At 55.0% G+C, this 24893-nt stretch overlaps 1 protein-coding gene and 1 non-coding gene across 2 annotated transcripts; both read left to right on the top strand.

The window, feature by feature from the left end:
- The first annotated feature begins 11396 nt into the window (after nt 1–11396).
- On the top strand, nt 11397–12458 carry A4GALT (alpha 1,4-galactosyltransferase (P1PK blood group)). Its single transcript, XM_069490860.1, has one exon. The coding sequence runs from the start codon at nt 11397–11399 to the stop codon at nt 12456–12458; it is 1062 nt and encodes a 353-aa protein (XP_069346961.1).
- An 11626-nt stretch (nt 12459–24084) lies between these two features.
- LOC138397634 (U4 spliceosomal RNA) lies at nt 24085–24225 on the top strand. Its single transcript, XR_011235778.1, has one exon. It is a non-coding gene; the product is annotated as a U4 spliceosomal RNA (small nuclear RNA).
- Nucleotides 24226–24893: the final 668 nt, after the last annotated feature.

Raw genomic sequence — 24893 nt, 5'->3', positions numbered from 1 at the left:
TTATTTGTACCCTTTCTGTTTTACTTGTTACATGTATTGGAGGCTACAAACACTCTCTGATTATTTTGCTGTAGCTGTATCCTATAGATGTAGATATGTGGGCTTTTAATTATTTTTCTTTGCTATTAATAGAAATCCTGCAGATTCAGTTTGTATTTCCTTTTTGATCCAAGAGTTGCTGAAGAGAGATTTTTAACATTTACTGATTTTTAAATTCATTTCTAGTCATATTGCCTTGTAATCATAATTTTTTTTTTTTTTTTTTTTTTTTTTTTTGAGACAGAGTCTCACTCTGTTGCCAGGGCTAGAGTGCCATGGCATCAGCCTAGCTCACAGCAACCTCAAACTCCTGGGCTCAAGGGATCCTCCTGCCTCAGCCTCTCAAGTAGCTGGGAGTACAGGCGTGCACCACCACACCTGCCTAATTTTTCTATTTTTAGTAGAGGTGGCGTCTCAAATGCCTGAGCTCAAGCAATCATCCCGCCTTGGCCTCCCAGAGTGCTAGGATTACAGGTGTGACCCACTGTGCCCAGCCAAATTTTTTTTTTTTTTTACATTTTTGGATGTTATTGAGATTTTCTTTATAGACTGAATGTGGTCAGCTTTCATGACTGTTCCATCAGCTCAGCTCTGGAAAAGAAAGTATATTATCTATTGTTAGGATAGAAAATTTGAAATATTGTAGTACCTCACTATTTTATTTCAGGTTTTCTGAATTCTAATTTCTGTTTTGTCTACTTAAATGATTCTTGGACTGTGAGAGGTGAATTAAAATCTCTTATTCATGTGTTTCGATCTCTTTATCTTCGTATCCCTGTAATTTCTCCTTCCTGGGAATTGCTGCGATGTTATTGGGAGCATTATGAATTACACCCTGAGCATTATAAGTTGCCCTTGTTTGGCTCTTGTAGTGTGTCAGTCATGAATTTTCAGTGTCTGGTGTGAAGATTACGGCCCCAGCTTTGCTTTTGTGTGTGTTTCCTTTAAACGTTTGCTTGTTGTTCTCCTTTTGCCCATTCTGCATCACTTTGCTTGTGGTGTGTCTCTTGAATGCAGCTGAGTTGGGTTTCTAATCTCAGCATCTAATCTAAAAATCCTTTCGTTTTAAAGATCAGTGATTAAACCTATTTACATTTATCGTATGGCAGATTTCTTTTCTCTGTTGTGTGCGTGCCTGTTGGGGGGGGGATGCCGCCTATTTTAGGAAGTGTATCAGAAGTGCAGTCCTTTGGGTATGTAGGGAGGCTTGTATTTTTGTTCGGGTGGTTACATTTGTATTTATACCTTCTTATAAGCCTCCCAGTTCCCTCTTTCTTTAGACAGTTTCTATTATGAACGACAGTAAATTTAATTTGTTTCTCTTCCTCCTTCCTCCCCTTTCTCTTGTCACTACCCCATTTTAGCTGAGGCCGTGTTGAGTGACTCTGAGGCGTAGTGTTTCCATTCTCACGGCTCTGGGAGCTTTGGCAGGTGGTGTCCGTGACAGTGACCATTGCCTACTCTTGCAATGACATAAAAACCCAGAGAAGGCCGGGTGCAGTGGCTCAAGCCTATACTCCCAGCACTCTGGGAGGCTGAGGTGGGAAGATTGCTTGAGGTCAGGAGTTCGAGACCAGCCTGAGTAAGAGCGAGACCCCGTCTCTACTAAAAATAGAAAAAATTAGCCGGGTGTGGTGGCGCATGCCTGTAGTCCCAGCTACTCGTGAGGCTGAGGCAGTAGGATCGCTTGAGCCCAGGAGTTTGAGGTTGCTGTGAGCTAGGCTGATGCCATGGCACTCTAGCTCTGGCAACAGAGTGACACTCTGTCTCAAAAAAAAAAAAAGAAAAAATATAGTGAAGCACTCTTTTAAGAAATGCTACAGCACCCACGCTCTTTTTCTTTTCTTCTCTTTTTTTTTTTTGAGACAGAGTCTCACTTTGTTGCCCAGGCTAGAGTGAGTGCCGTGGCGTCAGCCTAGCTCACAGCAACCTCAAACTCGTGGGCTCAAGCGATCCTCCTGCCTCAGCCTCCCGAGTAGCTGGGACTACAGGCATGCACCACTATGCCCGGCTAATTTTTCTATACATATATTTTTAGTTGTCCATATAATTTTTTTCTATTTTTAGTAGAGACGGGGTCTCGCTCTTGCTCAGGCTGGTCTCGAACTCCTGACCTTGAGCGATCCACCCGCCTCGGCCTCCCAGAGTGCTAGGATTACAGGCGTGAACCACCGCGCCCGGCCTCTTTTTTTCGAGACAGGGTCTCACTCTGTGGCCCGGGCTAGAGTACAGTAGCACCATCGTAGCTCACAGCAACCTCAGACTCCTGGGCTCAAGCGATCCTCCTGCCTCAGCCTCCCAAACATCTGGGACTACAGACACCCGCCACCACATCCAGCTAATTTTTTGTTTCTATTTTTAGTTGCCCAGCTAATTTTTTTCTATTTTTGGTAGAGACAGAGTCTCACTCTTTCTCAGACTGGTCTGGAACTCCTGACCTCAAGCGATCCTCCCACACTGGCCTCTCAGTGCTAGGATTATAAGCGTGAACCACTGCACCTGGCCCCACACACTTGTTTTTTATTCCTTTCAATTTTTTTCCATATTCAAATTACTTGAATTTTCCTGGAGTAGCAGTTAATAGGCGTTTTGGTGGAAATTGGGAGAGAGGCCAGGACAGTTCTAGATTTCTCTGCTGAAAAGTTCCCTCCTTTGTTGCTATGGTAATGGGTTGTGTCTTTAAACTACGGCCCTTCTCTGCATCCGCTCCTCTTTTGCCTCTCAGAGCCTAACCTGGTTCAAGAGGCCACCTGCCTCCGGCCACAAGCCCTCCTTGTTCATTCCGGCCGCAGCTTCTGCCTTGTACCCCCTTCCTTTTAGGAAGTGGTGCTTTCTGGGGTCTTCCACTGCTGAGCACCCCTGCACCCATTCTCCCCCACCTCACGCCCACAGCTGCTGCCAACCACCTGCACGTAGTTGGAGGTTCGCGGTTTTTCTGTGCCCCAGTTTCCCTAAAGCTGTAGCTTCTTGTTTGTTTTTTCTTCCCTTTGTTCCTCTGTGTGATTCAGGAGAGGAGGGAAGGTTCAGAACTAAGCTGCTGCCTTATTCCTATTGGAACAGAGGTCGTCACCTCCCTAATTTTTCTGTTTGTCATATTCTCCCAAAGAGCAAGCACCTGCCTGCTTAAGAACACCTTAAAGGCTTTGGAGGAAGAACATTTTGTAACCTCTGCTCTGAAAACAGTCCTTCCTACGATGATCACTTTCTGCTAATAACCGTCCCTCTTACTTCTGGGCACAAATAATATATTTATCTGTGCCCTAAAAGATTGTGGGGAGGTAAGGGGTGGGATGAGACAGTGGACCCTCCAAGCAGGGTTTGGAAGCTCTGGGTATTGATTTTCCACACCATGGAGGGTCTGAGTTCCACGATCTGAGTGCACCCCCTCATTGTCATGGACCAGCAGCTAAGGCACAGGGAGGGACGGAGATGAGTTCCAGGCCACATTGCCAATTCGTGGCAGGTCCAGAGCTATGAGCAGGGACCTGGAATTTTTTTTTTTTTTTTTTTTTTTTTTGAGACACAGTCTCGCTCTGTTGCCCGGGCTAGAGTGCCGTGGCGTCAGCCTAGCTCACAGCAACCTCAAACTCCTGGGCTTAAGCAATCCTCCTGCCTCAGCCTACCAAGTAGCTGGGACTACAGGCATGCGCCACCATGCCCGGCTAATTTTTTTTTCTATATGTATTTTTTTAGCTGTCGAAATCATTTATTTCTGTTTTTAGTAGAGACGGGGTCTCACTCTTGCTCAGGCTGGTCTTGAACTGACCTCGAACGATCCTCCCGCTTTGGCCTCCCAGAGTGCTAGGATTACAGGCGTGAGCCACCGCGTCCGGCAGGAACCTGGATTTGAATTCTGTACTCCATGCTATTTCCTGGCACTGTGACCTCCTTCCCCAGATACCCCAAGGTTCTTCGAGGATTGGTGTCTGCTCAGGTGAACTTACCAAGTGCAGCTGGGCAGCACATGCCCAAGGTTAGACCATTGGTTAGTCCTGCTCTCCCCATTGTGCAGAAAGGAATCTGAGCCCCAGAAAGGGAAAGTGACTTGCCTAAGGTCACACAGCAAGGTGGGCTTCCCAGACTCGCTACTGAGACTGGGCCAAGGACAGCTGCATGGTTCAGCACTTTCCGAGTCTGGTTCTATGGGGCTTTTTGCCTCCTGATTAGTTGATGGCAGAGTTTTCAAAACACTTTCTCGTTACTTATTCAACACACAGTGCCGGAGCCCCTAGGCTGGGCTGGACTCTGCCCTGGAGGTGTTCAGGGTCTGGAGGGGACACCATGCACACACACGGAGCAGGGCAGCACACTCGGTCAGCACCGTCACGTGGGGGAGCAGGGACTCTGTGGCCAACGGACCCACCATGGATGCACACACCAGCCCCAGTGCCACTGCAGCCCCTTGGAAGAGTCACTTAACATTTCTGAAAGTTAAGCAGGGGAGCAGGGGCTGGGACTGGCTGAGTAATGGCTTCAGCCCTCACTGAGGGGTCAGGCCGAACCCCAGGCAGCGTGCTGACCCCAGCCGTTTGGGCCAGGACCTCCTGACTCCACTAGGGGTGTCCTCACACGAGAAAGAATGCAGCAGGCTCCCTTGCCTCCACTGTCTGCGTGAAGCCTCCTGACCCTGTGTCACCTACCGTGTCCCCAGCCCTGAGCCTCCCAGTCCCAGTGAGTCCAGGTTTCCTTCCTGGCATTGAGGGGTGAGGAGTTGGATCCTCGGGGTGGGGGCCCAAGTCCTTGACAGCAGCTGCCCATCCGGGTCCCTTTGGTCTTGCCAGCCTGACCCCTGGCCCTGTCTCTCTTTATCTCCTTCCATTGCAGCCTGCCCTGGTGTGATGTTGAAGGGTCAGAGACTAAGAGCAGCATCCCCGTGTCTGCTAGCGGGGAGGGGGAAGGAGAGAGACCCCAACCTGGAGGGGCAGGAGAGAGAGAGGTAGGCAGGGACAGGGGCCCTGGGAGAAGTTAGTAGGAAGAAGACGCCAGGAGAGGGTTTGACATTTATTGATGGATTGATTGAAGTCATCAGACGTTTCAGTCGTTAACTTTTAGGCTCTCCTTTCTCTCAGCTTGGGGTGCGCCTTCGGATTCAGAGAGGGGGCCCCCTTGCTGCTGTCCCCGACATCTTGTCATCCATGTGCTGGTTAAGTCCTGCCTTTGCTGCTGATTCTCTGTGTGGTTTACAGCCCCACTCCCCTCTCTGAGCCTCAGTTTCCCCACTCTAGAGCGAGAGGTTAGACCAGGTTGTCTCCAGCTGGGGATGTTCTGTGACTCCTGAACAGACACAGCTCCTGGCTGTCCCCGAGTTATCCGTCATCGGCGGTGTTTGCTGGGCTCTTACTGACTGTGGCCGTGCAAGCCCCAGGGGGAGAATGAGGGAGACAGAGCAGCGCCTGCCCCTTAGGACTCGGAGACTAAAAAACAGACGACCGTTCCGAGAGGGCCGAGGGCCGTGCTGGACACGCTGCTTCCATCTGATCCCCCCATGGAGTGCTGGAGCCCCCGCTCCCTAGGGAGGCAAGGCCACGGCCCCTGCCCAGGAGTGGCCGTGTCCAGTTCCTGGTGTGGGTCGGTGTTGGTGAAGGCCTCTGTGTCAGAGGAACAGAATCGGTAGATGAGAAGGTGAGAGATGTCCCAGCCCCGCAGCCAGGCAGAGGGGGGCGAGCTCCTCCGTCCCCCCCGCCTTTTGTTCTACTCAGGCCCCCACGCTGGGGGAGGACCCAGCTGCTTCACTGGATTCACCCTCCCAGACACGCCCAGGAATAATGTGCAGTCCGGGCACCCCTGTGGCCCAGTCAGGCCGACACGTAAAATTAAGCGTCACAGCCCCACAGGCCAATTTAGAACAAACGTCTCTGAAGGCCCCCAGCTCCAGAGCTCCTGTGGGGCAGGCTGAGGCTTTGGTTGTGGCTGTCTCGTAGCCCAGCCTGTCCCTCTGCCTGGCCCTGCATCCCTCGCCCCCACAGGGACCCAGCGTGGCTCCCCGAGTCTCAGGCTGCTTCCTGGCACCAGGCTGCTGAAGGAAACGCCGGGTGATGTGACCAAGAGTGATGGGGAGGGGAGGCCACTATGCCAAGTGGCCAGGGAAGGCCCTTCTGAGGAGGGGACCCCTGAAGCCGAGACTACAAGGCATCTGTGCACAGGGCGTGAGACCCCGGCTCTAATCCCGGCTGTTTCTGGCCTTCCTTGTGACGTTGGCTAAGTCACTCCACTCCCCCGAGCCTTGGTTCCTCCTCTGCGACTTGAGAACCGAGCTTCCTTCTTCACAAGGTGCTCTGAGGCTCCAGGACAGAAACATAGAAAGGGAAGGGAATTGTAGTGGGGTGAACAGTGGCCTCAAAACAGATAACGTAGTCTGAGTAACATAGCGAGACCCCCGTTGCCACAAAAAATTAAAAAATTAGCTGAGCGTGGTCGAATGCGCCTGCAGTCCCAGCTGCTCGGGAGGCTGAGGCAGGAGGATCACTTGAGCTCAGGAGTCTGAGGTTGCTGTGAGCTAGGACCACGCCACTGCCCTCCAGCCTGGGCAACAGAGCGAGACCATGTCTCCAAAAAAAAAAAGAGGCCGGGCGCGGTGGCTCACGCCTGTAATACTCTGGGAGGCCGAGGCGGGTGGATCGTTTGAGCTCAGGAGTTCGAGACCACCCTGAGCAAGAGCGAGACCCCATCTCTACTAAAAATAGAAAGAAATTAGGCAGGGCGCGGTGGCTCACGCCTGTAATCCTAGCACTCTGGGAGGCCGAGGTGGGCGGATCGTTTGAGCTCAGGAGTTCGAGACCAGCCTGAGCAAGAGCGAGACCCCATCTCTACTAAAAATAGAAAGAAATTATATGGACAGCTAAAAATATATATAGAAAAAATTAGCCGGGCATGGTGGTGCATGCCTGTAGTCCCAGCTACTCGGGAGGCTGAGACAGGAGGATCGCTTGAGTTCAGGAATTTGAGGTTGCTGTGAGCTAGGCTGATGTCACGGCACTCACTCTAGCCCGGGCAACAGAGTGAGACTCTGTCTCAAAAAAAAAAAAAAAGAAGAAGAAGAAGAACATAACGTCCCTGTCCTAACCCTGGAACCTATGACTGTGACCTCATTTGGCTAGAGTCTTTGTAGATGTTCATGGGGTTTTTGTTTTTGGTAGATGTTAAGTTAAGGATCTGAGATGAGCGAATCATCCCGGATTACCTGTAAATCCAATGACAAGCATCCTCAGAAGAGACGGAAGAGAAGACCCATGTAGAAGGCCACACAAAGATGGAGGCAGAGATTGGGGCGATGCAGTCACAGCCCAGCAGCACCTGGAGCCACCAGGCGCTAGAAGAGGCATGGAACGATCTTCCTCTAGCGGCTGAGCGGGAGTATGGCCCTACCGACACCTTGACTGTGGGCTTCTGCCCTCCAGAACTGCGAGACAATAAATGTCTGTGCCGAGACACCGAGTTTGTAGTTATCTGTTTGGCAGCCGCAGGAAGCTAATGCGGGAGCTTGAGCAAGGTCTGGTCCCGTCTGCGTCTGCCTTGTTCTGGGCGGAAGCTGCCGAGGGTTGTGCATCCTGCCAGGAGGCCTCCGAGGTGCAGGCCCTGCCTGCAGAGGGGCAGGAGGCCTGGGGTCCCACCCTGACTCCACCCTCGCCTTCTGTGAGACCTTGCATGCGTCTCTTGGCCTCTTGGGCCCTCTGTGTCCCCATCAGAACATCTAAATCTCCAAGGACCCAGCTCGGGCCTGTGGGAGCCACTCGGTGGGCTCGGTGGGGACCCGGGCTGACCGTTCCCATGACTCTGTTTTGTTGAGTCATGGTCAGCCAGTGCTGAACACGGGAACCCAGAGAGAGCCAGAGGGGCATCTCCCCAGTGTGGGGGCAGCTGGGGCTACAGGCCACGACCAGGTGACGGGCACTAGGTTGGGAGCCTTTTCTAGGCACAAGGGCCTGGCCAGCAGGGGTCTGGTCCAGCCTTGGGCCCTCTGTCTCCACTGTCTCCACCGCCATGAACGTCTCTTCAGCCCTCGCTTCCATTCTGGCAAAGGGCTGGAGCAGCAGAGCCACCACTAACTGGGAGTGTCCCCCGCTACAGGGCGGGAAGGGGTGAGCTGGAGGCAGGAGAAAGCAGCAGAGACGTGCCAGGCTCAGCTGACAGCCCCGGACTTGCTGCAGCTGCGAGGCCCACCCAGGGGCCCAGGAGCATGCTTTGGGCCTGAGGTCACACGGGTATTGGGCTCCGGCCAGCTTGGCCCCATACACAGTTTCTATTCCTGGGTCTTGGGCTCCGACACCAAATATGGCGCGGCCCGAGTCTGGCACCCCCACCTGTGGTCAGGCGTGGTTTGGGTGGCACATCCTGCCCCTCACTGGGCCCAGACCCCACCCTACCTCATGGCAGCTCACTCCAGCGCTCCAGGCCCCTGAAGCAGCCAGGGCCTCGCCCCGCAGCTGGCCAGCCGTCCAACTGTCTGTCTGTCCACGCGTCAGTGTGGTCCACATTGGGTTAAAGATACTCAGGACCAAAATAGCCCCTGTCCCTGCAGGAGAAAGACAGAGCAGGGGACACAGACCCTTGCTTTACGTCACAGCTCTGTGCTGCAGACCCTGCTGGAGATCCCAGGCAGCCCCCAGCTGTGACCCCAGCTTCTCTCTGGCTCGGTGATGGGCTTGTTCGTCGACTCCCCCCAACGGGTCACTTGCTGACCCGCTCACTTGTGGACTCGTTCCTGCCATTGATCATTCGCTGGCGCACTCGGTCATACGTATCCACCACGTACCGAGAGCCGGGCGCTGTTCTGCGGTTCCAGATGCTGAACAAAACAGAACCCACAAAACATACCTATCCTTACGGGATTTTCCCAGTAGATAACCAAAACGAGAAGTAAAATGTGCAGTAAGAATTGGTGCTGGGGAGAGGACCCTGGAGAGGGGATGGAAGGGATGGAGGGGTTGAAATTCTGTGGGGACCGGGAAGGGCCCCAGTGGGAAGGTGATTTTGAGTGGAGACCTGAGGGAGGGAAGCCCCGTGAGCACCTGTGGGAGGGACATGCCCAGGGGCAGCGTGAGGTCCGAGAAAGAGCCAGGAGGCAGGTGTGGCTGGGGCAGAGGCAGTGGGGAGAGGCGTGGGACACAGGGTCAGGGTGTGCAGGACACTCCAGGCCTGGGACCTGGGCCTCCGCCATCGCTCAGCGTCTGAGCAGAGGAGTGATGTGGCTGACTTGTGTTTCTAAAGTGTCCCCCTGGCTGTGAGCGGGGAGCCAGTGCGTGGGCTGGCCGTGAGAGAGTTGCTGTGTCCCCGCTGGGTGCCCTCCATGGGGCACCGGGAGAGGCGGTGCAGACCCACACGAGACACCTGTACCCGCGGTGCTTGCAGAGCTCCAGAGCTGCCGCCGCCTCCATCCAACCCTCTTCCCTCCTAACCCTGGCACTAGACCAAGTGTCACTTCCCCCAGGAAGCCACCGGGGAGTCCTTGTGGATGGTATTGTCCTTGTCTGCTTCCAGATGGCCCCCACCAGCCTGAGCACTCCTCCCCTGGCCAGTGCAGGGCCCACTGTTCCTAAGGGTTCCCTGAGGGGCCGAGTGAGTGAATGAGTCAGTGGACAAGCGAGCCCCAGGCCCAGCCAGCCTGTGTGGCCAGGGGGATGCGGCCCCTGAGAGCCAGCGACCCGCCTCACTCTTTCTTCTCGCCGTCTTTTGCAGATGGATCTGCCGGCACTGCCAGCGCGGGGACGGGCCGTGTTCACGCTGGCAGAGAAGTCTGGCTGCTGAGCCAGCGCGTGTCTCCAGGAGGCCTGCGGTCCCTGCCTGTCTCCAGGGGGTCCCATCCTGTCCACGATGGGCGGCCCAGGCTGGTCAGTTGCTGTCTTCAGTGTTCCCTGCTCTTGCCCCAGGGAGGGGCCCGGCCCCATTGCTCGAGCCCCAGGGTCCTGGCACCACCCTCGGGCTGTGGATGAGACTGCGAGGGGGTTGACCCCCTGCTCCCCTTAGCTGCACCCGGGCCCTCAACCTTTCTGCCCAAGTTTCCAGGCCCCTAAAATAGAAATGATGCAGCTGCCCCTGGGATAGCTGAAGGTGGAGCGGGTGTGACACACAGAAGGCACTGAGTGAGTGGTGGCAGGATCACCATTAATAGCTCAGGTCAACGTGCCCTGAGATCCTCCTGCACACCAGGTGTGCTGGCGGTGCCCTTGCTCCGGGCAGGGTGGTGCGGTGGTGAGGGCAGAGACCCGAGCCGGTGGCCTGAGTTCTAAGCCCTGCCTTGACACGTGCTGTGGGACTCTGCACGAGGCACCGAACTTCTCTGGGCCTCCGTTTCCTTGTCGGTAGGGCGGGGCTGGTGATCGCCACCCCACAGAGGGTGGTGGGGGTTTAACAAGTTCACGTGTGTGAAATTCTTAGAGAGTCACCTGGCACGTACAGGATGGACAGCCAGCGCTTACTGCACGTGTGAAACTGTAACCTCGGGTGGGTTCCAGTGTTCCTGTCCTGCAGGCGGGAAGGCTGAGGCGCAGAGAGCTTTGTGGCCTGCCCCAGGTCACACAGCCCCACACCCAGGAGCACGGCCCATGCCTCTCCTGTCCCCCCAGCCACTCGGGGGACGGGGGGCACCTGGGTATGTTCCTGGTTACTGGCCAAGTGGCCATCGCCGGGCGAGGGTGAGGGTCCAGGGGAAATAGTACTGGTCAGGTCATGGACTGCAACATAACCTCCCTGTCCCTTTTCCACTCCAGACCTGTGTCTACACAGCCCAGAGCCCAGGCTGGGGCCACCGGGGGGCCAAGCAACCCTGTCACGTCTGGGGAAAGGGCATTGGGACGCAGCCACATCCCACATGCCTGGAGCGAGCATCCTGCTATGCATGGCTCTCCGTGCCAGCCCTAGCAAGCCGGAGCCCAGGCCTGCCAGAGCCCTGGGCTTCAAGCTGGCAGTCAACAAGGCTGCTTAGCAGTCTGCCGTCGGATGAACCCAGGCCTGGTTCGTGGAGCTGAGGGGTGCATGAGCTGGGCCTCAAATCCCAGGCTGCCAGCCCCGACAGGTGGAGGGGCCGGGCCTCGCCGGGGAGAACACCCTGTGTACCACGTGGCAAAGCCATCGCTTCTGACAGTCCTTTGGAAGCTCCCAGGTGTGCTTCAGAGGGCAAGAGTGTACCTGCTCAGACCTCAGTCCATGGCCATTGTGCTCCCATTTTACAGGTGAGCAGCTGGCGGGCTGGGATTCCAGCCCAGGCCCATCTGGCCCTGGAGCCTGTTGGCTCCGGCTGATTTCAGGCGAAGCATTTTTCTTGTGGGTCGGGAATGCCACCGGCCTGCCTAAATGGTGATGCTCCTCTCTTGCAGACCAGCCAGTTCCCACTGGAGGCTCCTGGTGAGATCTGGGAGACCATGTTCAAGGCCCCCGACGTCCTGCTGCGGCTGCTGCGGGGCGCCCCGAGGCAGCGGGTCTGCACCCTGTTCATCATCGGCTTCAAGTTCACGTTTTTTGTCTCCATCATGATCTACTGGCACATTGTGGGAGAGCCCAAGGACCAAGGGCAACTCTATAACCTGCCTGCAGACATCCCCTGCCCGCCCTGGGCACCCCCCACCCCACCCTCCAGCACGCCCGCTCCAGGCAACATCTTCTTCCTAGAGACTTCGGACCGGACCAACCCCAACTTTCTGTTCATGTGCTCGGTGGAGTCGGCCGCCAGGACTCACCCCGAGTCCCGGGTGATGGTCCTCATGAAGGGGCTGCCCGGCGGCAACGCCTCCCTGCCCCGGCACCTGGGCCTCTCGCTTCTGGGCTGCTTCCCTAACGTCCAGATGCTCCCGCTGGACCTGGAGGAGCTGTTCTGGGACACCCCGCTGGCGGCCTGGTACGCGGCCGCGCAGGGGCGGTGGGAGCCCTACCTGCTGCCGGTGCTCTCGGACGCCTGCAGGATCGCACTCATGTGGAAGTTCGGGGGCGTCTACCTGGACACTGACTTCATCGTCCTCAAGAGCCTGAGGAACCTGACCAACGTGCTGGGCACCCAGTCCCGCTATGTCCTCAACGGTGCCTTCCTGGCCTTCGAGCGCCGGCACGCGTTCATGGCGCTGTGCATGCGGGACTTCGTGGCCCACTACAACGGCTGGATCTGGGGCCACCAGGGCCCGCAGCTGCTCACGCGCGTCTTCAAGAAGTGGTGCTCGGTCCGCAGCCTGAGTGAGAGCCGCTCCTGCCGCGGCGTCACCACCCTGCCCCCCGAGGCCTTCTACCCCATCCCCTGGCAGAACTGGAAGAAGTACTTTGAGGACATCAGCCCCGACGAGCTGACCCGCCTGCTCAATGCCACCTACGCCGTGCACGTGTGGAACAAGAAGAGCCAGGGCACGCGCTTCGAGGCCTCGTCCAGGGTGCTGCTGGCCCAGCTCCACGCCCGCTACTGCCCCACGACGCATGAGGCCATGAAGATGTACCTGTGAGGGGCTCACCAGGCCCCCGCCCCATCCACTCCTGATGGAGAGGGATGCGCGGCCTCCTTCCCTTGGGGACGAGGTGGCAGGGCCCAGGACAGGGAGGTGTGAGCTGGGGCCGCTGGCCCGGCCAGGCTGTTGAGTTGTTGCTGGAGCACCACAGCAGGCCCTGGGGACAGCCCCTTCAAGCCGGGGAGGCTGTGAACACCTGTGGGCCAGTGCCCTGTCTCGGGCCAGTGCCGACAAGTAGCACCAGAGCCAGCTGGAGTGAACTTGGTGAGTGTCTCAGGCCTTCTAGACGACAGGCAAGAGCAGACCCAGAGCACCTCCCCCTGTGGTGCGCCAGGTGAAGCCAGGCCGTGGGGCGGAGATGCCATTGAGGGGAGCTTGGAGCAGCCGGTGCAAAGGAGACAGGAAGGAGGGGAGGAGGCAGCTGGTGGGAGGGCCGCACAAACCCAGCCCCAGGGCCAGGGGTAGGGAGGTTTTCGGAGGGGGTGGGCAGGGGCGGAGGCGGCCAGAGCTGGCTGGGAGGTCTTTGCAGGGAGGCCCCTCCTGCCCACCCGTCCTTTCTGCTTTCCAGAGATGCTGCAAGAGGGACACGGGTCAGCTGCCCACCCCCGTGGGTGTGGGGGCAGGAGGCTCTTTTGGCTCAGGAGAAGCATTTTAAAGACCTCGCCGCGTTATAAACATAGGAGAATAATAAATATGGTAAAAGTGACCCGCTGACACCTAGTGCTTTGTGGTTGGTGCCTCACGTCCACGCACGCAGCCCTTGTCAGCTCCGCCCTGATGGGGAGGCAGCTGGGACGGGCTGGTGGGGACTTCGCCAAGGTCACAAAACCTGCCTGCAATGGAAGGGCTCAGGACCTGGCCACAGGCACCCTCTTGTGCCCTGCCCTGGGGACGGGACCGGCTGCCACTGTGGTGGGGGCGGGAGGAGCTGCTTTTCCCGCCTCATTTTCCACGGCTCACGACACCTAGGCTGGGTCACAGCAGCACTCTCACCCCCACCCCATAATAAGTCTGAATGTTTTAACCTAAATGGGGCCAAACGAGGACACCGAGGAGCCCACCACCAGGGCAGGGGCGAGCTGCCACCAGTCCTCGGAGGGGTCCCCGTGAGGGAGGCGTGAGGGCCTGTGGGGTCCCTCTGGCCTCACCTGAGATGGCTGGCCAAGATCCCAGGAGAGGCCCCAGCTGGCTGGCATCGTGGAAGCTGCCACAGGCTGGAGAAGCCCTCCCCGCAGGACTGGGGGTGCTGCCAGAGACACTGGGGCTCAGCAGGCTGCTCTTCGGCGCCCTCTGAATTCTGCCTGCAGAACCCTCTCGGGCAGCCTGGTGAGGAGATGAGCTCCCTGGCTCTACGGGTATTTAAGAGCAGTGATGCTTTTGTGAAAACAATGGATTGCAAGCCAATTATTTCTCCAACCACAACATCATTTCACCTCTTTAAAAATTTTTTTAGAATGAGCAGGCTTTACTTTAATAATAAATATAATATTTTTTTCATTTTTTTTTTTTTTTTTTGAGACAGAGTCTCGCTCTGTTGCCCAGGCTAGAGTGCCGTGGCATCAGCCTAACTCACAGCAACCTCAAACTCTTGGGCTCAAGAGATCCTCCTGCCTCAGCCTCCCGAGTAGCTAGGACTACAGGCATGCGCCACCATGCCCGGCTAACTTTTTTCTACAAATATAATATTAATATCTGTAACTATATGTACACAAGCAAGATGTCCTTTAGAGTCAAGTGTTGTTTGATTAGTCACGCTGTGACATTGTAGAGTGAGTGCCTACTGTATGCTGGCTACAGAGATGAAACACACACTTGGCCCCTTTCACCCTAAGCTCTTCTATGGCTCCCTGTTGCCTATGGAAGAAAGTCTGGGCCCAGCATTCAAGGCCTTCCATGATCTGGCTCCACTTCCCTCTACAGCCTTGAACATCCACACTAAACTGCATACTCTCGGCTCCCCTCCCCACGCCCACAGCAGCGTGTTGTTAGTCCTTATGTTTTTGCCGAGCTGCCTGCACTGCCCTTCCCACCCATCTTCAACACTTTCCCCCTGTTCCTTCCCACAGGGCTGATGCCCCCTCCAGGAAGCCTTTCCTGACTGCCCCTCCAGCCCCACGGCTCCCAGGCATCCATGATCGTTGGACTGTTGGCCTGTCCCCTCAAAGGTCAAGTCCCTCTCAGGTCATTCCTGGGGTTAAGCTCAGGCTCCCACAGGGGCATCCAGGTGGCTCTGGGGGGGGTGCCTCAAGAAGTTCCTTTTGGTCCATGGAGAGCTAAGGGCCCAGAAGGGACCAGCTCTACTAAAGCAACATAAAAGATTGGTTTTGCAAAGAGCATTAAGGTACTGTGAGAGGTACATTCAGTTTCAATGTAGAATAAAACTCGTGTCTCTACAAAAATGCTCCATCGTTCACATCATCATGACACGTTTCATAAGTTCTGATCGTGCTGGTCTTAGAACTGAGAAGGACTCGTCCCAGGACTGACTTCCACTGGGGTGGAACCGCAGCTCTGCCCGGTTGTGGCTGTGTGGCCTTAGGCAAGTCCCCTGATCTCTCTGAGCCTTGGTTTCCTCATCTGTAAGGTGCAGATGGCGTCATCCTCTCAGGGACGGGATGAATGAAGGGATGAATGAAATCGTGTGCATAAATGTCTGCGGCTTGGCTTGGGGCAGAGCAGGTGGGCAGGAAGTGCCAGAAGGACGCTGTTGACTGGACACCAATAGCCAGAGGAACCCCAATTTTGTTCAGCTCTCAGGTAGCCTTGGGCTGTGGAGGAAGTGGGCCCCTCCCCAGGCCCTGGGGGCGAATCTCAATTGCTCTAAGCCAGTGCAGTCGGCTCCCTTTGCTAGTAATCGGAGTGGAAAGGGGCGTGTTTGTCATTCTGGCCAATGAGAGTTAGGGGAATCAGCTGGCAAGAGGGGGGTTCTGAGAGCATTTTCATAGACACAAGGGAGGAACGTTTCTTCTCTGCCTTTTGCATAAGGGTGTGATGCTCGGAGCAATGGTAGCATCTTGAGGTCATGAGGGGACAAACCTGAGACCAAAAGTCAACGCTCTGGATCCTTGAAGACAGGAAAATGCCAACCAGCTGCTGAATTAACCAACCCTGGTGGCACCAGACTCCTTGCGGTATGTGGCAGCTGCCGTTGACTGTCCCTAGTGTCCAGTCTTCTGTGATCCTCTTAGAACATACTGAGTTCTAGCAGGACACACAGCCTCGAGCGGCCATGTGACTAAGCCCAGGCCAGGGGGATGTGAACAGAGTGATGTGTACAACTTCTGGCCTATCTCTGGAAAGGCATTTGCCTTGGGCACGCTCTTCCCTGCCTTCCCCTGGCTGGAACTTTGCAGCAACTGGAGCACTTTTTAGAGCACACTTTGTGGATGGCAGGGTGGCCCCATTGGCCCTGGGGCACTTACCTTGGGACTGTGATGTGAGGCAGAAACAATCTTCTGCCTATTTCAGCTGCTGTATTCTGGAGTCCTTTTGTTACAACAGCCTACAGCGTTCCTTAACCAACATATCACGTGGAAGAGTGAGTCCCCTCATAGTTTCAGCCACTCTTAGTCGTTTCTGGCAGCCGGCAGCCTCCCCTCTGATCCTGTCTCTCTCCTGGAAGCTGGGGGGAGCTGGGGCTGGGTTCCAACGTCAGGTGATGAACTCCAGCTGTGGGGACCGTCTTCCCTCTGAGCTCACGTCTCGCCCACCACCTTGGCTTCCTCCGGCTGCTGTGCCCACCCGGGAAGTGGTTGCGCCTCCCCGCCCGCAGTAGCGCAGCCCACACCTGCGTGCAGGCCTGTGGTCGGGTGCCGCAGCCTGGGCCCGCCCAGACCCCAGCCTCACAGCGGAATTCCCAGCATGCCTCGCACTGGGGGGGGGGGGTGTCCAAGTGAGGACAAGCAGAGACGTAGGAACAAGCGAACCACGAAACCAGACTTCCAGGAACAAAGCCCCAAATTGCTCCCCTACCCTCAGTCTCAGGCCCACTGACGGAGGACGTTACGATTTACTATTTGAACAAGAAGTTGGATATTGATACACCAGCAAGGGGGAATTAGTAATAGATCCCCTACCCGAGAGCGGCTGGGAAGGCGACTTCCCCACTTGCCTGTGCCTGGACAGCCCAGAGGGTTCACGAAGTAAGAGACAGCATGCCTGCCTGGGGCCCCTGCCAGGCCACCCGCACCCGCTGCCCCCCAGCACGTACACCGTATCCTACGAGACAGACCCCATCTTTTCAGCGCATTGCCTCCCAACTGGAGTCGTCCCACCGGAGTTTCAGTAGGTCATGCCATCCTCTTGGACCTGCTCTCTCTGGGTAGAGGTGTCTGAGAGGACAAGAGCGTAATGATGGCCTGCTCTGCCCGGGGAGAGTCCTGCTGGGTTGTGGGTGAAACCCACACAACTGTCCTCTCCTGTCCTGCTGAGCGGGGCGGGGGGGGGGGGGGGGGGGGAGCGTCAGCCAGAAGTGATCCGCCCCAGGCTGAAATATTCAGAGGCCGCTCATTGCACTTGACTTCTGGAGGAGACAGCAGGGGTTGACGATGGTGAAGCCTTGGTGAGAAATGACAAGTTTGTATCTCCAAGATCCTACAAGATAACATTCGAAATATAAATGGTGATGTCCTGCAACAATGTGAATGTACTTAACACGCCGAAACTGTACACTTAAACATGGCTAAGAGGATACATTTTATGTTGTGTATATTTTACCATAATTAAATTAACAGAATAAAATAATAATGAGATGGGAAGCATGGGGTCAGCGGGCACCATCGCAAAGTCAGTGGCCGAACTTGAAATCCAGCCGACATATATGTGTCAATGTTAACTGTGCTTCAAAGACAGACATCACAAACCTAAAGTTCCTCAAGTTTCAGGGAAATTGGAGAGCCTTCCTTCTTTGCCTTTAGCAAGCCACTGTTTTACCAGCAGCATGAAACTTTCTCATGACAAAAGCTTTCTTGGGCAAGAAAAACCCATGACTCCATGGATAATTGTCTACTCACTGGGGGGAAATGATGATGACAATGATGACATCTTAGTTTATCTGGGCTGCTGTACCAGAATACCTTAGGCTGGGAATTTATAAACAACCGAAATTTATAGTTTGCAGTCCTGGAGGCTGGGGTGCCCAAGGTCAAGGCCCCAGCAGATTCGGAGTCTGGTGAGTGCTACCTCATAGCTGGTGACTCCTGGCTGTGTCCTCACATGGTGGAAGGGACAAACAAGCTCCCTTGGGCTTCTTTTATAAGGGCACTAATCTCTTCATGGAGGTGGAGCCCTCATGACCTGATCACCTTCCCAAAGCCCCACCCCTTCATGCTGTTACCAAAAACTCGGCACTTGTCCATGAGGCTGAATCAGAAGAATGAAGACAAGTGGTTTTGGGGAGGAGGAAGGAGAAGTCAAAGGAGAAAAAATGGTAGGCCTTCTTGTCTCAAAATTCCAAATTTCCTGAACATTCATAGAAATACAGAGCTTTTAAAGGGTGGGTTCTCAGCTTCAGGCAATACAGTTAATAATTCTGATCATCCCATCTCTGTTGCAATCTCCTGACCTCCGCCCAGGACCTCCCGTTACCAGGTCAGGCTGCCCCGCTGTCTCCTGCTGCAGAAATAAACAAAAGACTTGCCCGGCCCTGCTGCCCCAACCACTGGCCTGGGGCAGGGATGCAGGCTCTAGTCCTCAACAAGGAGAGGAGGATGTTTTAAAGAGACAGAAATACTTTTCCCTGGAGAGAAGCACCCCATCTGAGAGGGGCCCCAGTCTTAGGTGCCCCTCGAGCCAGCTACCCGGCTTCCCTGTGCTCAGATTCCTGTCCTTGGCTGATGCTGTCCTGTCACCTCCTCCTCCATTTCTGCCCTGCCTGAGCCTCCTCATCCTGCTTCCTGTCCCAGGGAAGTCCCCGCCTGCCCAAAAAGCCTCAGAAAAGCCAAATAAGCCTAAATATTTCTTCACCAGAAAATGCAACAGCCCAGCCATGCTGGGAAAACAAGTCTTTAAAAAAAAAAATTTCAGAATCAAAAAATCCCCATATGACTCTGTGATGTTTTGATAAAAGGGAAAACAACACTATTTCATAAGCTGGATTTCTGACCATTGTAAAATAGTCATAAATGCTCCCAACTTTCCAGAGACTGAAAGGAAAATTCAAGAGCTTCTTACTTTCCGTAAATGTAGTCTAAACTTAGTTCGATTACAGGAGGTCAGAACTGAGGTTGCGGGAAAACAGTTCACATGAAGAAAAGGAAAGAAAAGATCAGCCCCCGGTCCAGAGCCCAGACGCTGACGAGGCCTCAGCCCAACCCAACCGTCCCGTGCGGTAACAACAGGACCTCAGGACTGCGAGTGCTGTCGGTCTCCTGGTCTAGCTGCTACATCCCTGGACAAGCACACGTCCTCCCATCTGAAAACAGCCTGCAAGTTAACATACAGTATCAGATGTGGAAACAAACACCTACGGTTAACAATGACCAAAAAAGGTAGAGTTGTGTTTCCCTCTGAGGCCACAGGTGGGCAGTCAGGGCTCAAAGGTTGATCTGCTTCCCAAAGTCATCCAAACACCCTAGGCTCCTGCAACCCTGCTCTGCCCCTTAACACTCAGCTTTCATCTCATGGTCCAAAGCAGCTGCCCCAGTCCTGCCATTGCACCACACTCCCAGCATACCTTACCCAGAGAACGCTCTCACTCCCATCACTTCTGCTCTTATCCAATAGGCTAGGCCTTTCTTCCCTTAGTTGCCAGGGGAGCTGGGAAAAACAGTCGCTAGATGGGGAGCAGGTGTCAAGCTAAAAAGTCCGCTGTATATGACAGAAGAATGGGTACTGGGGAGAAGCTAACCACGTCTGCTCAGAGCTTTCCTGTGGGAAGATGCCCGCCATGGCATGGCATGGTTTCCCAGATGCAACGTGCAAAAACATGAAGAACGTTGCATTTTGTTTTATTTGGAACTCACTAGCATCTTGGGCACAATTCCACTTTGTTGTTAGTGCCAAAACCACATCCCAAGACAAAAATGTAACAGTTTTTGGATTTTGCTGCTGGTTTGGATGGTGGGCTCTGGGCCCTCTTTCTATGAGCCATGTGGCTGCAGGCAAGTTACCTACCTGCTGTGCCTTAGTTTCCTCATCTGTAAAACAGGAATAATTATTGTTCCTGCCTCATATATTGTTGTGAGAGTGTGTGTGGTGGCAGCTAGCACAGTACCGGACACATAGGAGGGGCTCCAAAACACTGTCATTTCTGTTACTCCTCTGCCACCTGAGCCACCAGTCCCATCTCTGAGTCTCAGCTTCCTCGTAGGTGCAATCGGGGGTCCGGTAGCGAATCTCCAAAGATGGCTCCTAACAATTCCTCCCCTCTGCACACACATGCCACTTCCTTCTATCAGGGTGTGGAACTTGGCCAGGTGCGGTGGCTCAGGCCTGTAATCCTGCACTCTGGGAGGCCCAGGTGGGAGGATCACTTGAGCTCAGGAGTTCAAGACCAGCCTGAGCAAAATCGAGACCCCATCTCTACTAAAAACAGAAAAAAAATTAGCCGGGTAACTAAAAAAATAAAAAAAGAAAGAAAAAATTAGCCAGGTGTGGTGTCATGTGCCTGTAGTTCCAGCTACTCCAGAGACCGAGGCAGGAGGGTTGCTGTGAGCTGGGCTGATGCCACGGCACTCTAGCCATTGAGACTCTGTCTCCAAAGAAGGAAAGATGTGAAACTTACATCTAACCCCCCCCCCCCCCCGTCTGGCCTGGGCACGGGGCAGTGGCACAGTGATGGTGTGCTACTTCTGATCTGAACTTTAAGAGAACAGGAAGTTCCCACTTTCTTTCTCGGAACTCAAATGCCACACTGCGAGGAAGCCCACACAGCTGCATGCAGGGAAAAGCCCACGAGGAAGGTAAAAGAGGCCCCAGCCAGCCAGCAGTCCCCACTGAGCTTCCCAACTCGGAAGGGGACTTTCCAGCCCAGCCAACTTATCCCAGCTGATGTCGGATGGAGCTGAGAGATGATCTTGCCCAGCCCACAAAATTGCAATATTGGAATGATCTTTGTTTTAAGCCACTAAATTTGGGGGTGGTTTATTATGCAGCTGTAGATGACCAGAAGACAGTTTGGCATGTGGAGGCAGGATACTGCAGAAACAAAAAATACATGGTTTGAGGACCAGACAGTAGGAAGGGCTTCAAAGAAACTGTGAGTGAAAGCTTAGAGAACAGTGAGGAAATTACTACTAGATGCTGAAGAAAATAGGACCCAGTTGGCCGGGCGAGGTGGCTCACGCCTGTAATCTCACACTCTGGAAGGCTGAGGCGGGAGGATCACTTGAGCTCAGGAGTTCAAGACCAGCCTGAGCAAGAGCAAGACCCTGTCTCTACTAAAAATAGAAAAATTAGCTGGGCATGGTGGTGCATGCCTGTAGTTCCAGCTACTCGGGAGGCTGAGACAGGAGGATCGCTTGAGCCCAGGACTTTGAGGTTGCTGTGAGCTAGGCTAACACCACAGCATGCTAGCCTAGGTGACAGGGTGAGACTCCATCTCAAACAAAACAAAGAAAATAGGACCCAGTTATGTAACCCGAGTTAAATAAACCAGAACACCTCTAGCCACCTTACCTATGAGGGAGGGATTCCTGCTCTAGGGTTACGGCAACAGCTGAACACAAGACACCTGACTCTGGACAGAAGCCATCCACAACAGTCTATGAGCCACATATAGTTTAGGGGAGGAAGACACTGCATGCCACACACGGCCACACAGGGCTTGTGCTCGGGAACAGAGTGAACAAGAGGGGCTGTGGGAGGCAGGCTTTGTAGTATCAAGAGGCTGAGGTGCCCCTGGGTCCACACGTGGATGTGATTGGCTTGTTTGTACAAGTTCATGGTTTGGCAGGAACTGAAACTCGCTAAGATAACCGGAAGCTACCAAGAAGGCACTTTCCAGGCAAGTTCGTTGTTTTGTTCCGGTATTGCCCCCGCAGCCATAGCAGTGCGCGCTAGAGAAGAGGGTCTATGACGTGAAACAGGGGATGCCGAGGGCTCAGGGGCTGGGATCCCCCTCCAGGGTGTCTCGGTGCTTGTGGAAAATGAGCAGGTCAATTCAGGCCACCTCTGGTCTCTCTGAGGATAAAATTCATATTCTATCCATCACACCAGGGGGTTTCAAGCTTTCACCCAAAGCCCCACCCTGTGAAGACCTGAGAGACCCATAAAAGTCCCAGACCTCAGATAAGGATGAAAATACTTGCCATCATTTTCATGCTACAGTGTAAAAACCTGCAATGTTCATCTGCTTCAATGAGCAGGGTACAGTGTGGACGCCCCCAGAGCCCTGTCTGACCGGACCTGGGTAGTCAGAGCCGCTGGGCTGGACTCCCTCTGTGCAGGGCACTTTTGCCATGCTAGTCATTCAATCACTATTTACTGAGGGCTGCTACATACCAGTCCCTGGCACGGGGAGGTAGCCCATGGGGCCATACTGCCTGGTCTGAATCAAGTTCAGCTGTGTGATGCTGTGTGCGTGAGTCACTGGCCTCAGTTTTGTCTTCTGTGGAATGGCAGTAATACAGACTTTCACCTTCCAGAGTGGTCAGGAGGGATAAATGAATTAAGGCGTGTGTACAGTGCCCAGCATGTAGCAAGCACTATTATTTCTTTATTACTATTATTTGATGAATGGATGGATGGATTTCATCACAAAATTGTAAGGTAGATAGGAAAGGCCATGATTAAGCCCATTGTACAGATGAGAAAAATTGAGGCTTGGAGACATTAAAAAGGTTGCCAGGAACAGAATAGGTATAATTATTCACGTTTTACAGACAAATAAGCTCAGGAAGTTAAGTAACCGGCTCAAGGTCAATGTCAGTGTAAAAGCCAAGCCAAGATCCCTCTGGCCCAGGCCCCACCTCTGCTCTCAGTAACAGCCCCCTCTTTGGAATTCTGCACTAATGGGGCAGCATTTCACAGAAGGTACAGATGGCCCCAATGACAGATGGCCCCAGTGACAGGAAAGGCCCTGGTCACCACTGCCCAGGAGGACAGGTGGCCTGAGATAGCACAGGTCCACAGGTCGCGCAGCAGCTTGTATTCCTCTAGCAGGATCCACCTGGGCCTCACCTGCTCAAGTCTCACCTGCTCAGGCTCTGCAGGAAGTCCCCTGGGAAATGCTGGCTCACCCCACAGTTTGTGCGTGGGAACACCATTCCCCCCACCCCCACTGGGCTGGATGCAAGGTGGGGTTGGACCTGCAGACCCCCAGCACCCCACCCTCACCTGGCAGCTCCCTGGCTGGAATAGAAGGGCCTGGCTCTGTGTCTGAAACGAACGCTTCCTTTGGGGTTAAGGTAGTTAGCCGGCCAGGTGCGGCGGCTCACGCCTGTAATCCTAGCACTCTGGGAGCCCAGGTGGGAGGATCTCTTGAGATCAGGAGTTTGAGACCGGCAAGAGCAAGATCCCATATCCACTAATAATAGAAAAAATTAGCCGGGCCTGGTGGTGAGGGCCTCTAGACCCAGCTACTCGGGAGGGTGAGGGAGGAGGATCATTTGAACCCAGGAGTTTGAGGTTGCCGTGAGCTAGGCTGATGCCACCGCACTCTAGCCCTGGTGACAGAGCGACAGAGCAAGACTCTGTCTCAAAAAAAAAAAAAAAAAAAAGTAGGTAGGTAGTTGCCGGAACTTTCTCAGGAATAGAAATGTCACCCTGAGGAGAAACTATTAATATAAAAGAAGTTAACAGGTAGAATACAGAAGGGAAGGGGCTGGGTGTGTTTCTTGATTTTCATAAAAGGAAGCAGTCTGTTTGGAAGGGAAGGAGGAGGAAGGGGACGGAAGAAAGCTCCAGAGTGTGCCACCTTCTTTGTGCCAGGCCCTGTCGTCAGCACTGACCAGCAAGCCCTCACTGAACCTGGGGATGCGCCCCCAAGGCACTTGGCATCCCCTGCTGGGTGGACACCAACTCGGCCTCCATTCAAGTGCGCTGTCCCCCCCCCCCGCCCCCCAATCAGGTCCCCTGGGGCGCTGGAGCGCCCGTGTGACCCTACTGGAGGCACAGACGCTGAAGGCACAGACGCGAGGGGCCGCAGCTGAGCGCAGAGAGGGGACTCGGTGGTGAGCGCCTCAGGCTGGTGCCCCCGCCCAGGGCCCTCTGTGTCCCCAGCCCTGCCCGCCCGCGGGCCTCGGGTCTCCTTAGCCCTCGCCTGGACACCCTTCTGCACCCATCAACTCCTCTTCCTCCCAGGCCTCCCAGGAGCCTCCCCTGCCTGTCCAGCCCATCCTGGGCGGGGTCCCCGCTCTCTCCTCGGGTTTCCGTGCAGCCCCGCGGCCCAGGTGCCGCACCGACCGTGGAGTCTGAGGCCTCTTCCCCACCAGGTGAGCAGCCGGGTGACCCCAACAGCTCCCGGAGCAGCGCGAGCCCCCGGACGCACGCCCCTCCCAGAGAGGCCCGAGGTGGGCACGGGAAGGGGTAGACGGAGCCGCATTTGGGGCTGAGAGCTGGGGCGGGGGCGGGTTGGGGTGAGAGTACAGACTGGGGGGAGGGACGGCAAGACCCAGGCGCTGGGAGCGTCTCCTGGCTCGGGGGCGCCCCCTGGGGGCCGAAGCCTCCTTTCAAGAGCGCCCCCAGCTTTGCGCAGTGGCAGTATCGTAGCCAATGAGGTTTATCCGAGGCGCGATTATTGCTAATTGAACACTTTTCCCAATGCCCCGCCATGACGACTTGAAATATAGTCGGCATTGGCAATTTTTGACAGTCTCTACGGAGACTGAACTAAAAAAAAAAAAAAAAAAAAAGAGCGCCCCCACTTCCGATCTCGGGACCAGGGACGCCACCCTAGCCCGGGTCTCCCCTGCCCCGCCGTCCCCCATCTCTCCCCAGCGCCGTCGCGGTCTAGGGGTACCGGCTGGGGATCCGTGATGACCGTGCGCCTCCCAGGGACAAAGGGAGGGGGAGGCCAGAGGGGTTGACACCCGGCAGATCCAAATCCTCTACAGACCGCGGCTTTCCGTCCTGGACTTCTCTCCCCACGCTGGATGGACACACGCACACCGTGGGCGCACACGCACGTGCAGGGTGCACACACCTGATGCACGGCCCACTGCAGGCATGCAAACATGCGTGCACGTGTGCACACAGACACGCACCCGCAGGCTCACACACCTACACGTGCACGCATGTGCGCACACACGCAGACACACTGCGCTTCTGCCCGCCTCACCTCACCTGGTTCATCCCCAGGCTGGTCGGTACCCCTCCCCCTCGCAGACTGGGGTGTGTCCCCCCAGGCCCTGGCTTAAGGCTTCTGGGCTGCTCAGGTCAGCAGCAGTAGGTCCTTGTTAGTAGTCCCAGGGGAGAATGGGGTCGATAATGGGCTTCTGTGGCCTTACCTTAACCCAGAGTGAGTGGCTCTGATGGTGGCATCTTTGGTCCAGT

Source organism: Eulemur rufifrons, chromosome 16, assembly GCF_041146395.1.
Source record: "Eulemur rufifrons isolate Redbay chromosome 16, OSU_ERuf_1, whole genome shotgun sequence".
NCBI lineage: Eukaryota > Metazoa > Chordata > Mammalia > Primates > Lemuridae > Eulemur > Eulemur rufifrons.
This window is presented reverse-complemented; position numbering and strand designations above follow the sequence as displayed.